Source organism: Siniperca chuatsi, linkage group LG1 (genome assembly GCF_020085105.1).
Source record: "Siniperca chuatsi isolate FFG_IHB_CAS linkage group LG1, ASM2008510v1, whole genome shotgun sequence".
Taxonomy (NCBI): domain Eukaryota; kingdom Metazoa; phylum Chordata; class Actinopteri; order Centrarchiformes; family Sinipercidae; genus Siniperca; species Siniperca chuatsi.
Window position 1 is genome coordinate 24,641,050 of NC_058042.1, and position 13,786 is coordinate 24,654,835.

General features: G+C 41.0%; 1 protein-coding gene across 3 annotated transcripts in view; it reads right to left on the bottom strand.

Annotated features, from left to right (window-relative positions):
• Positions 1–466: 466 nt before the first annotated feature.
• The window catches only part of LOC122876766, a 31,214-nt gene continuing 17,894 nt past the window's right edge, over positions 467–13,786 (bottom strand). Inside the window, exons 1-3 of one of the 3 annotated variants that reach the window (XM_044197472.1) lie at positions 2,245–2,895; positions 1,676–2,149; positions 467–1,358 (exon numbers count right to left, since the gene is read on the bottom strand). In XM_044197472.1, coding sequence (XP_044053407.1) covers positions 1,189–1,358; positions 1,676–2,120 — 615 coding nt within the window. In that variant the 5' untranslated portion in view covers positions 2,121–2,149; positions 2,245–2,895 and the 3' untranslated portion in view covers positions 467–1,188. Of the gene's footprint in view, positions 1,359–1,381; positions 1,558–1,675; positions 2,896–13,786 lie in introns of those variants that run through there. The other 2 variants (XM_044197482.1, XR_006378132.1) reach the window with 2 other exon arrangements.

Genomic DNA, 13,786 nt, shown 5'->3' on the forward strand with positions numbered 1-13,786 from the left:
TCAGGGGGAATTCAACTTGGTGTACGTGTGTATATGTTTGTGACAGAGAGAGAGAAAGATGGTAAAGCCTATGAATACAGCAAGGGCAAGTGCAAGTAAATCAAAGCAGAGCCACATTTATCACTGAGACTGAAATGTAATTAGCCTGTTGTAGCGAGGGCAGGCATATTCTCCAGTGACAGACATATGCACAGACATTTACAGCTACATTCTAGCCAGGAGCCATCCAGGAGGTTATACTATCAACACATCCTTCATCTACAGTATACTAGATGTAAATGTTTTGTTTGTGAAGTAAAGTACAGTATATGTCTTTCTGTGCACTTCTGCATGCTTGAAGTATCATGTGTGCTAATTGGACTTTTACACTAACATTTTTGCAAAGTCAGGTATATGTTACGGATAGAGCAGACCGGAGACACCAAGATGATACGGATATAGTTTATTGTAAACAAGGTAACTGGAAATGAGCAGAGGATAATGATACCGTCCTTTAGTTGGTCAGAGATGAATTCTGGGGTTCAGTAGACACACGCTGGAGAGAGGTGATGCACGGGACCGGGACCTGGAGTGATACAAACTGAAGTCTGGCGATGTTCGGGACCGAGACTGGAGTTCTGGAGACAAGGAGACGTCTTGTAGACACGTGGGTGAGTCCGTGGCGTCCCCACGGTCCGCTTCTGAGGACTGGGGACCCCGACATCATGCTGGCCGTCCTCTTCCTCGGGGGGCAGGCCAATCTGGATGGGCAGCGTGGAATTCTGTTTGAAGAGAGGGATCGAGGATGTCATGTCAGGGGACCCACGACCTCTCCTCAGGACCGTACCCTTCCCAGTCCACGAGGTATTCCAGGTTGCCACCACGGCGTCGGGAGTCCAAGATCTCTCAAACTTGGTAGGCGGCTCCGTCCTCCAGGATCAGTGGTAAGGGGGGGATCTGTCAGGTCGCCAGGCTCTGGAGATGGGAACAGAAGGATGAAACAGTTTGAGTAGGGAGACATGAAAGGTAAGGTGTATCCTATACTGTGCAGGCAATTGGAGCTTGTACGTGACTGGATTTATTTGTTCTAGAATGGTAAAGGGGCCAATGAATCTGGGACTTAGCTTTCTGCAGGGCAGGTGCATCCTGATGTCGCAGGTGGATAGCCAGACCTTTTGGCCGGGTAGGTATTCTGGAGTGGTGGATCTCCTACGGTCGACTGTCAACCTGCGCCTGCAGAGTGCTCTTCAGAGTTGACAGTGAGCCACGTCCCAGACCCTCTCGCTCTCTCTGAACCAGTAGTCTACAGGCGGGAACCTCCGAGGGCTCTCCAGACCATGGGAAGGGTCTGTTGGGCATCGGAAGGGGACACAGTTTGCCTGTGGGAAGATGACGTGGAGATTTAGACATGGCACACTCTTGACAACCTTGTACGTACCTTCTCACATCCCTAGCCATATTGGGCCCCCAGAAGCGTTCTCGTAGCAACGAGAGGGTTTCATTGGCCCCGGGGTGACTAGTGCCCAGAGATGTATGAGAAGTGTGGATGAGTTGGTTGCGCTGGGTTCTTGGGACATACTGATGACCAGAGGGACAGCCCGGCGGAGTGTTGGTGGAGGCATTGGAGGAGGGAACAGATGTTTCTGACCATTGAATAGGACTTATGAAGACATGCTGGGGTAGAATGGGTTCTTACTTGTCAGTGGTGTCTTCAGGAGCGTGTAGACGGGATAGCGCATCTGCTTTGGAGTTCTTGGTTCCGGGGCGATATGAGATATTGAAATGGAATCTAGTGAAAGACAGGGCCCAGCGTGCCTGGCAAGGATTGTCGTTTGGCCTTCTTGATATTCTAAATTTTTGTGATCTGTCAATACTGTGAAGGGATGTTGGGCGCCCTCCAGCCAATGCCTCCATGAAGATTGCATCCCCAGGACCAGGGAACATTGCAAGATGAAACCATTGCAGTCCTCCGCCGAGCCAGAGAAGGGCGCTGGTTTGGCCATGGGACTGGTACAGGGCAGAACTGCTGGTGTGACTGGAGCGGAAGCGGAAGTGGCGGTGGTGGATGTGGTTGATGGTGGAGCGATGAGGCCACGGCACAGGATGTCCACCAACTCCTGGAACGGATCCGTGGCACTCATGCTGCAATCCTGTTGTTAGGTCCGGTCTTCTGTTACGGATAGAGCAGACCCTTAGACACCAAGATGATATGGATATAGTTTATTGTAAACAAGGTAACTGCAAATGTGTAGAGGATAATGATACCGTCCTTTAGCTAGTCAGAGATTAGTTCTGGGGTTCAGTAGACACACGCTGGAGAGAGGTGATGCACGGGACCGGGACCTGGAGTGATACAAACTGAAGTCTGGCGATGTTCGGGACTGAGACTGGAGTTCTGGAGACAAGGAGACGTCTTGTAGACACGTGGGTGAGTCCATGGCGTTGTGGAGGTAGAAATTCTGTCTTTATTCCTAACGAGACCGGACACTGACTGAGGTGAGGGATGATGTTTTATAGGGAAGTGGAGTGATGATTAGGTGCAGGTGTGTGATTGGTGACAGGTGACTGGAATTAGTACTCGGGTGAGGGAGTGCGGTGTGTGTGTGGTGTAGTGGAGCCTGGCGTGTCTGTGACAATATAATTTAGTGTTTAGATTGGGGTAAGCATTGCACGTTGGGCATGTAGTACAGATGTTTAAGGTTAGAGTTAATGGCACAGGCATGGATGTCAGTGGAGGTATGTCACAAGGACACAAGTACAACAACTGTATGTGTAAGTTTGCACTCACTCTTAATTAGGCCATTCCCATGGGTGCAGTGAACTTCCCAATAGAGGCTTTTCACAGTGTGGATAAATAGTACAGGTTGGAGCAGCATCTTTGCTGCTGTTGTACTCTCATGGAGGAATCAGCAGAGAGCTCATCCAGCAAAAACCATTATTTTTGAGGAATGGGTGTGACCTTTTAAAACTGAATGGGTGTCTCAGCTTTAAACCTGGCATGCAGTGTGGCTGCAGTCATATTCATTTAAGCCATGTCCTAATGTGGATAAATGTGACCACACCATTTATGTGTTCAAAGCTTCTAATTCACACCAGTGTTTTCTAAAAGTTTGCCATTAACAATGAAATGCCAGAACAATGATACAAAGTTTAAATTGCTTTTATTGGGCATGTGTATGCTACTTGAACCAGGATCATCTTTGCACTGTTCATACCAAGGCTTACTCATTTTTAGTCATGCTAGCAGCATGGCTCTAGGGATGGCAATGTCGGTCTGTCGGTCCATCAGTTAAGTCCAGACTGAAGAATTCGACATTCATGGATCCTAGACGATGGATCCCACTGACTTTGGTAATCCCCCAACTATTCCTCTAACACCACCATGAGGCATAGGTGTTTGGGTGAACAGTGAAGGAATCGTAGCCATCCCGCAATTTTAAGACAACAATCCTAAACATACAGTCCAGGATACCAGGGAGTTTTTAAGTCAAACTGAAATGTTTTTGACTGGCATCAGTCATTAACTTGACATCAGTCCAAATGAACTTGTGTTTCACCCACTGAAGACCAGGCTGAAACCAAAAAGCTCCAAAACAAGCAGGATGTGAAAATATTAGCAACACAGACCAGCCAGAGCATCACCATATACATATACATATACATTGACTACAAAAGCTTTGGAATCCTGAAACTAAAAAAAGGGGACTGTGTATAAAACACAATTCATCTCACCCTCAATTTAAAGCTGAGAGTCAGCACTTTAACCTCACAGTCATTGTTTCATTTTGAATCCAGTATGTTGGAGTACAGCGCCAGTACAATGAAAAATGTCTTACTGTCCTGTTCTGGCTGCACTGTATATATATACACTATAAATTAGCCCAGAAGAAGAAAAAAAATTTCTCAGATATATACACAATAATAGTAATAAAATAATAATAATTTAAAAATATCTCCACATACATAACCCTTTAGTTTCTCTATCCACCCATACTAACTACATTTTCATGACTTTCATGACCCTGTAACTGGAAAAGGAAATATGTGTCTTGCTGATTGATACTAAGTGGCAATTTAAGCACTTGCCCCCAGTATATTAGCTGATTTACTTGGGATTCAAATCTGTGGTCTATTTTATGGGTCCACCTCTCTAGCCTTGGACCAGCTGTTATTCTTCACATCCTTTGGTTTCAGGCAAGATTCCTTATCATAGAAAAATTTGATCATTCAACCACAAACATATGGGGCACAATATAAATTTGACTCAAACATATTTATGTAATAGCTAAATGCGGTATGAATTACCAAGTCTAAAACAACTGTAGTTTTAGTGTTTTGTAAATGTTTGACCATACTATAGTATATGTTGACTGTATCACAAACACACATCTCTCTTTCTTTCCTGCTTTCTCCATCATCCCCTCTTTCTCTTATGTGCAGGGTTGTTTGCTGGAGTACTGTTCTCAGCAGTAATACTGACTGATGTCACATCAGGCAACGACAGGCGCTACGGGGCCCCCAGCCCATTTTGTGGCGCTTTTATCTCCCAGCATGCTTTGTGCTGTTGTTATCTGGCGTCTGCAGCCTGCTGCGGGACTAAACAGTAAACAGGAAGTGCTGTGCTGACACAGCCATGCCGCTAACGCTTTATTGTAGAGAGCCTTTGCACCACTCAGAGCTAATTTTAATGATAATCAGCTATGCTCTCTCTCATTGTTGAAGCATGAGGCATCCACACCTGAGCAGCTCTGGGTGTGTGAGTGAGAGAAAATAAAAGAGAAAATAAGGGATAGCTTCACCATTGCTGTGTGAATCCTGGTATGTGATTATATGGCTTTTGGTTACCTTATGGTTTTGATGGTGTTTCTCAACTTTGTTGACACTGAGCGTTTGCATGTGTCAGTTATATTTATGTGTAGCTTTCTTATTAGTTTCATGCTGTTCTTATAGGGCTATGCAATTCTGGGTGAAATGTTTCACATCAGGGGTTATGGTTGTGCACAGTGTAGGGTAATATTGTGTGTGTATGCGTGTGTGTGTGTGTGTGTGTGTGTGTGTGTGTGTAGTGACTCAGCTACAAGTAAGTAAGACGTGAGATGAGCTAAGGACAGGAATGGAAATCAACAGGTTGTCACCTCTGGGCTATAGACTGTTCTCTGGTGATTGTGTGAGTGTGAGAGAGAGTAACACACACAGACACAGACAGAGAGAGAGAGGGAGAGAGACAGGCAGCTCCTAGCTCTGGGTGAGGCTGAATCACTCAGTGGCACCACAACCCAGAGGTGAGACTCGTCACCCTTGCTGGTCACAAGTTTTCAAATTTTATGTTCTTCTCCTGAGCCAAAGGGACAATTCTCAAATTGAGTCTCAGGTCCTCATTTGTTAGGTTACATCAAGCCAAATTAAGTCACATATTGAGCCTTGTCATCAAGTTGAATTTAATTGATGTTGTATTTGCTGATGGTGAGCATATACCCCCACAGCAGTCAAGTGTACTAGACTGGTAAATGCGGCATTACACAAACCCCCCAGGTCATTTCAATCCATATGTTTTCGTTTTGTATTGTATTTTTAAAGGGATAGTTACATGTTTTGGGAAATACACGTATTGACTTTCTCAGCGAGAGTTATATAAGAAGATCGATACCACTCTCATATCTGTTCATTCAATATTAAGCTACATACAGCAGCCAGTTAGCTTAGCTTAGCACAAAGACTGGAAGCGGGGGGAAAAGCTAGCCTGGCTTTAACGAAGGGGGGGGGGGGGGGGGAATCCACCCATTAGCACCTCTAAAACTGCTAATTAACACACTTGTTCATTAAATCTGTACAAAACCTAAGTGTAAAAATATCAAGTTGTGGCTTTACGTTGATTTAATTTCTGGACTATTTCTTGGCCGAGAGCAGTGACTTCCTGGAGTCACAGTGATGACAAGATGCCAGGAAGTCCCCATTTAATGGCCACATTTATGACACAAGTATAAATCACGAAAGGATGACAGAAATTCTGCTGCCAACAACAAGAAACCAGGACAGCTGAACCTTTAGTTCTTTGCCACCACTCATCAGTATGATATTATGTCTTAAATGCAAGTAAAAAGATTACATCAGGTTGTTTTCAAACAAGAGTTTTACATGGTGAAAATATCATCAAGAGGGAAACTGCTCAACACTCAAAATACTATACAACACTATATCTAATATTTTTTTAAATAAGCCAACAAGTTGCTGATATCACTGCAGAAGTCCGACTGGATTATCCATACTTGCTCAGCCCAAGTGCTAGTTGAAACATATTGTATACAGGAATGTTTCTGGCTCTGACAGGTGTCAAACAACACCTCAACCTGCTTCCCTATTTTAACAGTCAAGAAAACAACTGTGAAACCACATGGAGTTACCATCTTTCATTTACCATTGTACATTGCAGTCTGACAAATCACCTCCAACTCCATACTGACAGCTAATCACAGTTAGTTAGGGTGTAAACAACAGCGGTAATTGAGACAATTTTACTGTTAGACAGCGTGAGCAGCAAGGATAATTATTGTGATCCCAGCTGTGAAATATTCCACTCAAAAAAGCCAGGGGTTTCAGAGGAGCAGGGCAGTTTGTCGTCTGGGGCATGACATGCTGTTTTTCAAGGATAAGCTCGCAACCCATTAAGGTTTTAAGTGTTGAGCCTCACTCACTCTCTCAAAACATCCTGGTTTACCTGCTGCAGTCAACAGCAAAGATGATAATTAGCTCAGTGAAGCAGCACAAATGTACCATACTGTACTTGAGTAGAGACAAATTGCTTTGCCACATCTGAATTCTGTTGGTATATACATAATTCAAACTGGAGACTACAGAGTCTCTACACTTACATCATCTGGGGATTTCATTATCAAATGGCAGTTTAAACAAACCACATTATATCATTATGAAACCCCAAGGCAATAAACCCAAAGACTTACATAGTGTTGTTGTTTTTTTCATCATCATCATTATTATTATTTATAGTAGTAGCAGTGTTTTCTTTGTTATATCTGAGAAACCACATTACCCTAGCATTTTCTCTAGCTTTCACTAATGTTTAATTACATATAGTAAAATAGTTTAATAATGGACATCTAACACAGATGAACCCCCCAAAAACAATATCATGTCAATTTTATTTCACTGCAGTGATATTTGTCTACAATTTCCTGCAATTTTGTATATTGTGGTATTGTGCTAATGCCACTTGCATATCAAAATTAGATTTTCTGTGAATGCCAATTGCTAAACACATCAAGACCAGCCCTGTAGTGATAATTACAAGATATTTATGTGGGATTTTTTCCCCCCCTTTATTATTCACCTGGCATTAAAGTGCAATTAAGCAAAAGTATATAGCAGCACATCCCCCAATGGCCTTACATCAGTAAACCATACACAAAATGAAAAATGTCTGCTATAGTAAATATAAATATATATAATAATAAATGCAAATGATTTTGAATGTGAACATTTAGTACAACACGTAAAGAACTATCTCAAGCTTGAGCTATGACTTGAATGCAACAGCAAAGTGAGTGAGCAAGACTAAATAAGCACCAAATTGACTGCATTCGTGAAAATGTCGTAATCATTCAGAGCTACTGTATATAGAGAGATCATTTATGCCAGTGCGGATGTTTGAAAGTGTTAAGAAGATGTGTGTTAACCAGTTTTTGGTTGTTGTAGGGCTAAAGGATGACACTGTCAATCTAGAAGAATAAAATCCAGCTTGAATATAACCTCAATTATTCTTATATCAAGTCACCACCTCAATAATACATATAGACTGAGTTGTTTCCAATAAGACCAGAGATAGATTTCTACCATCCATTCTAGGATTACAGTATATGTACTGTCTATGTATTGTAATTGTGATATTAAATAGGCAGTTATGTCAAAAGCTAACTCAACATTTGTTTGATATACTCTGAACTGCATATTTGCTTTATTTCATATATAATAAAAAAGACTGATTGCTGAAAAAATATACCCTCTACCTGATTGGTGTGTGATTTGTTGTTTGGTTAGCTGGTCCCTGTTGTGTGTAAAAGGTGGCTGGCAGAGAAGGTTTTTTTATCTGCAATGCAGCAGTTGGGCGAATTGAGGAGAGGACTCTGACTCTGCCAGAGACTTAAACACCCTCTGATTGATCCATAGCATCTCTCTCAACGTCTTGTGAACCCAAAGGCCACTCTCTTTCTCAGACTGTAGGCTGCAATCCAAACATGACAAAAAAATAATAAACATAGGAGTGCAAAAAAAAAAAAAATCCACATTTGTTTCACAAAGTGAAAACTCCAAAAACCCAAACACAGCCCTCTTCATCTTTATCTTGACACTTGTATTAAAGTCCCTATCCATGATTTCACAGCAGTGCCTTTTAAGGTTTTGTGTACTTAGTGATCTCTTAAAAGTGGTTTTTCACTCTCAGATTGAATTGATCAGCTTTTAACCTTCCAGTGAGCTTTGAGGACTGACTGTGTATATGTGTTTTGCTCATGTTTTGTAGCAGTGAACATTTTCTTCCACACGGTAAAATCTAATAACACTGAAGTTAGTCTGAAGCGTCATTTGCATTTTTAAAGATAGGATGGATGTGAATAAATGCTAAATTGTGACTAGATACAACCGGGCATTGTAACTTACTGTACATGAGACATTGGGAAAAATATTATGGGAGAAAAAAAGACCCACTTTTACGTCCTTTGCATTCTTCCATGGCCACATCTCCACAAATGTAAATTTACTAAAACATTTCGTACAGACAAAAACTGTACAAATTATATGTCAAACTAGTCCTGGTGGTCTGTACTTAATCTTTACGCTGTCACTTTCTGTGACTGTTTAAGAAAAGAAACTTGAAAATCGACCATACTCAGTGGTGACATTTTGAGACTAAAATGGACATTAGACAATGCTTTGAATGCTAACACACAAATGTTTGTCAAATTGCACTGGCTGGCCTGTACTTAATCCTCACACTATTCTTTAATCTGTAGAAGTTGTTCTTTTTAACCTTTTTTCCCAATCTACTTTTATTGCTCCTCCACAGAGCTCAGTAGCAGACATTTTTAGCCAGAAATACTGAAATATCTCAACAACTATTTGATGGTTTGCCATGAAATTTTGTGCAGACATTCATGGTTCCCAGAGGATGAATCCCAATGACTTTGACTAAAATATCTCAACATCTACTGAATTAATTTCCATGATGTTTGGTACAGACAATCATGTCTCCCTCAGGATAAATTGTAACAACTCTGGTGATCCTTTCACTTTGTATCTACTACCATCATCGGGTTAAAATTTCAATTTGACCAATACTTACTAACCCAAACCAAGGAAATTCCCATCAGCCTCAGCTGCACTTTCTGTTTAGTGGTAATTAGCAAATTTTAGCACGCTAACATGCTAAAGATAGTGAACATGGAAAACAGTGCTACCTGTTAGTACCTGCTAAACACCAACATGTTAGCATTGTCATTGTAAGCATGTTAGCATGCTGATGTGAGCATTTAGCTCAAGTACAGCCTCAAAGAGTTGCTAGCATGACTGTAGACTCTTAGTCTGGTTTCTTTGCTAACAAATTGGGAAACTGATGGCTATGGTCAACAGAACTGGAATCTTTTTATACAATACGAATTTAATGGACCCCCGGAAACATGTTCCTTGAGCTGCTTCAGGTGTGAATTTATTCAAGCACAACTTTAAGACTTCATCATCGCTGGACGGGTTCCAGCCTCCTCTTTTCAATTCACAACAATTTTTCTTTGTTATTCTGTAGATCCCCAGTAACAATAATAAACTCTCTCTGGTTCACCAGGTGCTAATATGATGAAAATGTTAATCATCTTCTATAGTGCTGAAGGCAACATGAATTGATGCCAGCTGTGTGTCGACAGCTGTGTGATTTGAATACACTCCTTTAATGTGCTCTCTCTCTTCTCAACATAAATGAAAAGATATTTTCCTTCAAGCTGATGGTCATGTGCTAGATTTAATGCTACATCAGCCCACGGCCATCCCTTAATGTGTCAATGGATGGATTTTAACCACTAAAGGGCTATATAAAGGCCATCTGCCTGTCTCATTAGTGACAACTTGCCTGTGTTTCTGCCTCAAGAGGATAAAGGTCTGTCATGGGAGTTGGTTGTATGATATTTTTTATTATTCTGGCTTAAGATGAAAGCTTCAACTATTGTGCCATGATGTTACAAATCTTGTATCTGCAAAGGTCACATGTGCACAGTGGCTCAACATTTAGCGTCACCTATGCAGGTCAGGAAACAAAGCAAACACACACACACACACACACACACACACACACACAGACACAGAGGTATGGCTCTCTGGCTCTGTGCTTTATGTAGAGCAGTGATCTTAGCCAACAGATTAGGAGTGGGGAGGTAACCCTTTGGTAGAAAAAGATAATATAAGGGGCAAATTAATAGTAATAATCACAGAGGAAAGAACAATACACAAATATAGTCTCCCTAGAGTGTATGTGAGTGATGACATACTGTTCAAAACAGAAGTTACAACAGAACTTTCTTTTTTTTAAATTTGTACTGATTTGGTCTATCTGAGGCTTTGAGGGAAGCTGTTCCAAAGATGATGATGAGCTATGAAGACAAACACAATATCATATTTAGTTTTCAGCCTTGCCCTTGAAACACCAAACAGTTCCTGCTCTGAGAACCTGAGACTTCTCCATGTAATGCCTTGTAAATCAAAAGTAAATTTTGAAATGCAGTGAAGAGAAACCGTTGTGTTGTGTGAACTATGTCTTGATTTTGTCCAAAGGCTTTGCTGTAAAGTTCACGACTGTTTGGACCTGAGCTCATGGGTCAACAAAGTGTTATCAGTGTGATGTAATAGATGAATAAGGTCAGTAAAAGGAATCTCTGTTTTGTCACAGTTAAGCTGCGGAAAATTTGGAGGAATTCTTTCTTTCATCACACTAAGGAAATTTTTGGTCCATTATGGTTCCATAAGAGATGGATAGTATAGCGTTCTATCATCAGCCTAGCAACAATAAGAGAGATTAAAATGGCAAAATACGTGGCCTAGGGGGAACAAATACACAGAATAAGAATAGATCCCTGAGACACACCACAAAATGAGCTACTGAGGAATCGCAATCATTTGTGAAGTCCTAGAACTTTCTATTTGACAGATATTTAAACCATGCATGTGCAGTTCCAGAAATACATTTTAGTGCTTATCCAGAAAGATCAATACTGTCAAATGGAGCACTGATATTGAGTAGAAGCAGCATGTAACAGTCCGCCCACCAAATGTCATCAAAATATTATTTATGACACAAAGGACAGTGGTCTCTGTTGAGTTAAAGTTTGCGGAAAGCAGATAGGAATTAATAAAAAAATGTTGGCAAGGCTCTAGATTACAGTCTGCAGCATATAATTAGTTAGTTAATAAGTAATAATTCTTCTCAGTTTACAATGTACTTTTGTGTACTAACTGTGTTCCAATACAGTACATACTAATACTTACATGTAGGTACAAGGGAACAAGATCAGGGAGTAAATTAGGGAATAGGAGGTAACAATCTGGGAACTTTAAAATAATTTATACTGTAGGTATTTTGGGAAGATGGGGTAATGAGTTCTGTAGCACTTCATAAATCTGTTGCAATTTATTTAAAAATTACCATATACTACTTAACTACGCTGCAGGGGTTCAGGGACATACAGTACTGTATGTTTGTAGCCTATATGTTATTATGTATTTTGTAAAGTCGGCCTAATTATTGGATACAACATTGTACTAACAAGAGGACTTCATTAGCCTGAGGTGGTACAGGTTTATGTGGATTAACACTGCTGTTACACAGGGTGTTATTCATTGTTGTTACAGAGTACAGTTATGATGAGGTTTCTACAGTAAATACAGCTGAGCTGAAAACTAGGAGTGTCCATCTAACTGCCAAGGCAGTTGTAGAAGATGATCGATTTTATGTCGTGTCACAATGTAACTTTCATGAACAGTAAAGGACACGAACACTACAGTAATTGAAAAACTTTATTTTATTGTCATTGCACAATATCAAATTAAAATATGATACGATGAGCTATGGGTCATTTCATAACTTTCAAACTCAGCATGTCTCGTCTACACTATTTCAACTTGCATCCAAAACTGAGCAGACCTAATGCTAAAACCACAAGCAATAACTATACAAAGCATATATATAGCACCCTTAACAACAGCTCCATGGAAGACAGTTTCAGCTGCCACTCACTTCACTGGCAAACGTTGATGGTGGACACTCATTTGTGACCTGTGTGCAGCTCTCATCATGCTCATGTACCCCATAATAATAAAATGGGGTAGGTAACCTACAGCATAACATCCCCCCTTACTCCCTAACTCCACATCTTGTTCCCTTGTACCTAGATGTAAGTGATAGTGAGAGATAGGTAAAGAGATAGGTCTATAGTTCTGGGGGAGTTTAGTTTTTTTCAATAGAGGTGCAGTGGTTGCTCAAAGTAGTTGGGGACACAGTCAGTAACAGGAGTGCTCTTCACATGTAGTCAATAGTGTCAGTGACTCTTTTCAGAACAGATGGCGGTACATTGTTAAATGGGCTAGAAGATGGATTCCTAAGTTAAGTGATATGTAAAAGGTGGGTTAAATCAGCTCTGCACAACAGGACAATCTGTGTTTTCTGAATGATGGTTACCTTGTACCTTGTAAAAGGGCATGATTTTAGACTGAATGTGATGTTTAAAAGCCTGTTAGCTGTAAATGATCCTGAGTTTATTTTGTTTGTTTGCAATCAGCTCAGAGAAATGAGCAGGTCGAACATCCTGAACTTTATGGTTGTACAAACCCAGGAGCACATTGGAGTTTTAAGGCTAAGAAGCAATGCTCATTAAATCTGTTTACCAGGTCATTGGGGTGTACAGAGGTTGTTGTAGGTTACTGTTTGCCAGATCAGAATATATTGCTGAAAGGTTCTGAGTAGGTTCATTGCAAATGAGAGCCAATACCCAGTTTATTTCCCTGTTGTCAGCTGAATCTACAATAAAGACAAAACATTAGTAATCAGAGACATGGGTGTCTTTAATATGGAAAGTGTTCATTTTGAAATAATAACTAAACATTGTGAGTGATCACAGTCAGAGAGAGATAGAGCCCGAAAAAAGAAATGGAAGATATTTGTTATACAGGCTTGCAGAGGCAAGGGCTGGAGCGAGGAGAGGAGAGGAGAGGAGAGGAGAGGAGAAGAGAGGAGGGTGGGGGATGGAGGTGGAGAAGACCTCGGGAGTCTTGGCTAGCTGTCCTTTAGCAGCTGAAGGCACAAACAGGAGCAAGGATCTCTGTTCAGAGAAGGCAGAAAGTGGAAGAGGAAAATACACAAGAGAAAAGGATGGGTGAACCCAACAATGTAGTATTAGGCATTATTGGGGTTTTTTTGTTTTTTTTACAGAAATTACTTTTTGTACTGAACTGTGAGAAACAGCACTACAGTGTGTGATAGATGTTGCACAATGAAATGGAATGAAATACTCAATAATATATTTCAGGCACAACTAATTTGCTCATTTACCCCAGTCTTAGATCACATTAGACATGAACTGAACCATGTCAAATGCTAAAATAAATCAGCATTTGCTCTGCTATCTTTGGCTGAACACAAGTGCACTGCAGTAATTGGAGGGGATCATTTGGGTCAGATGGCTCAGAAACAGCTGAGGTTCTAGTTGCTTTTATCACCAGCAGGGGGCGAGCAGCGGCCATACACAGCATCTGCATCTGC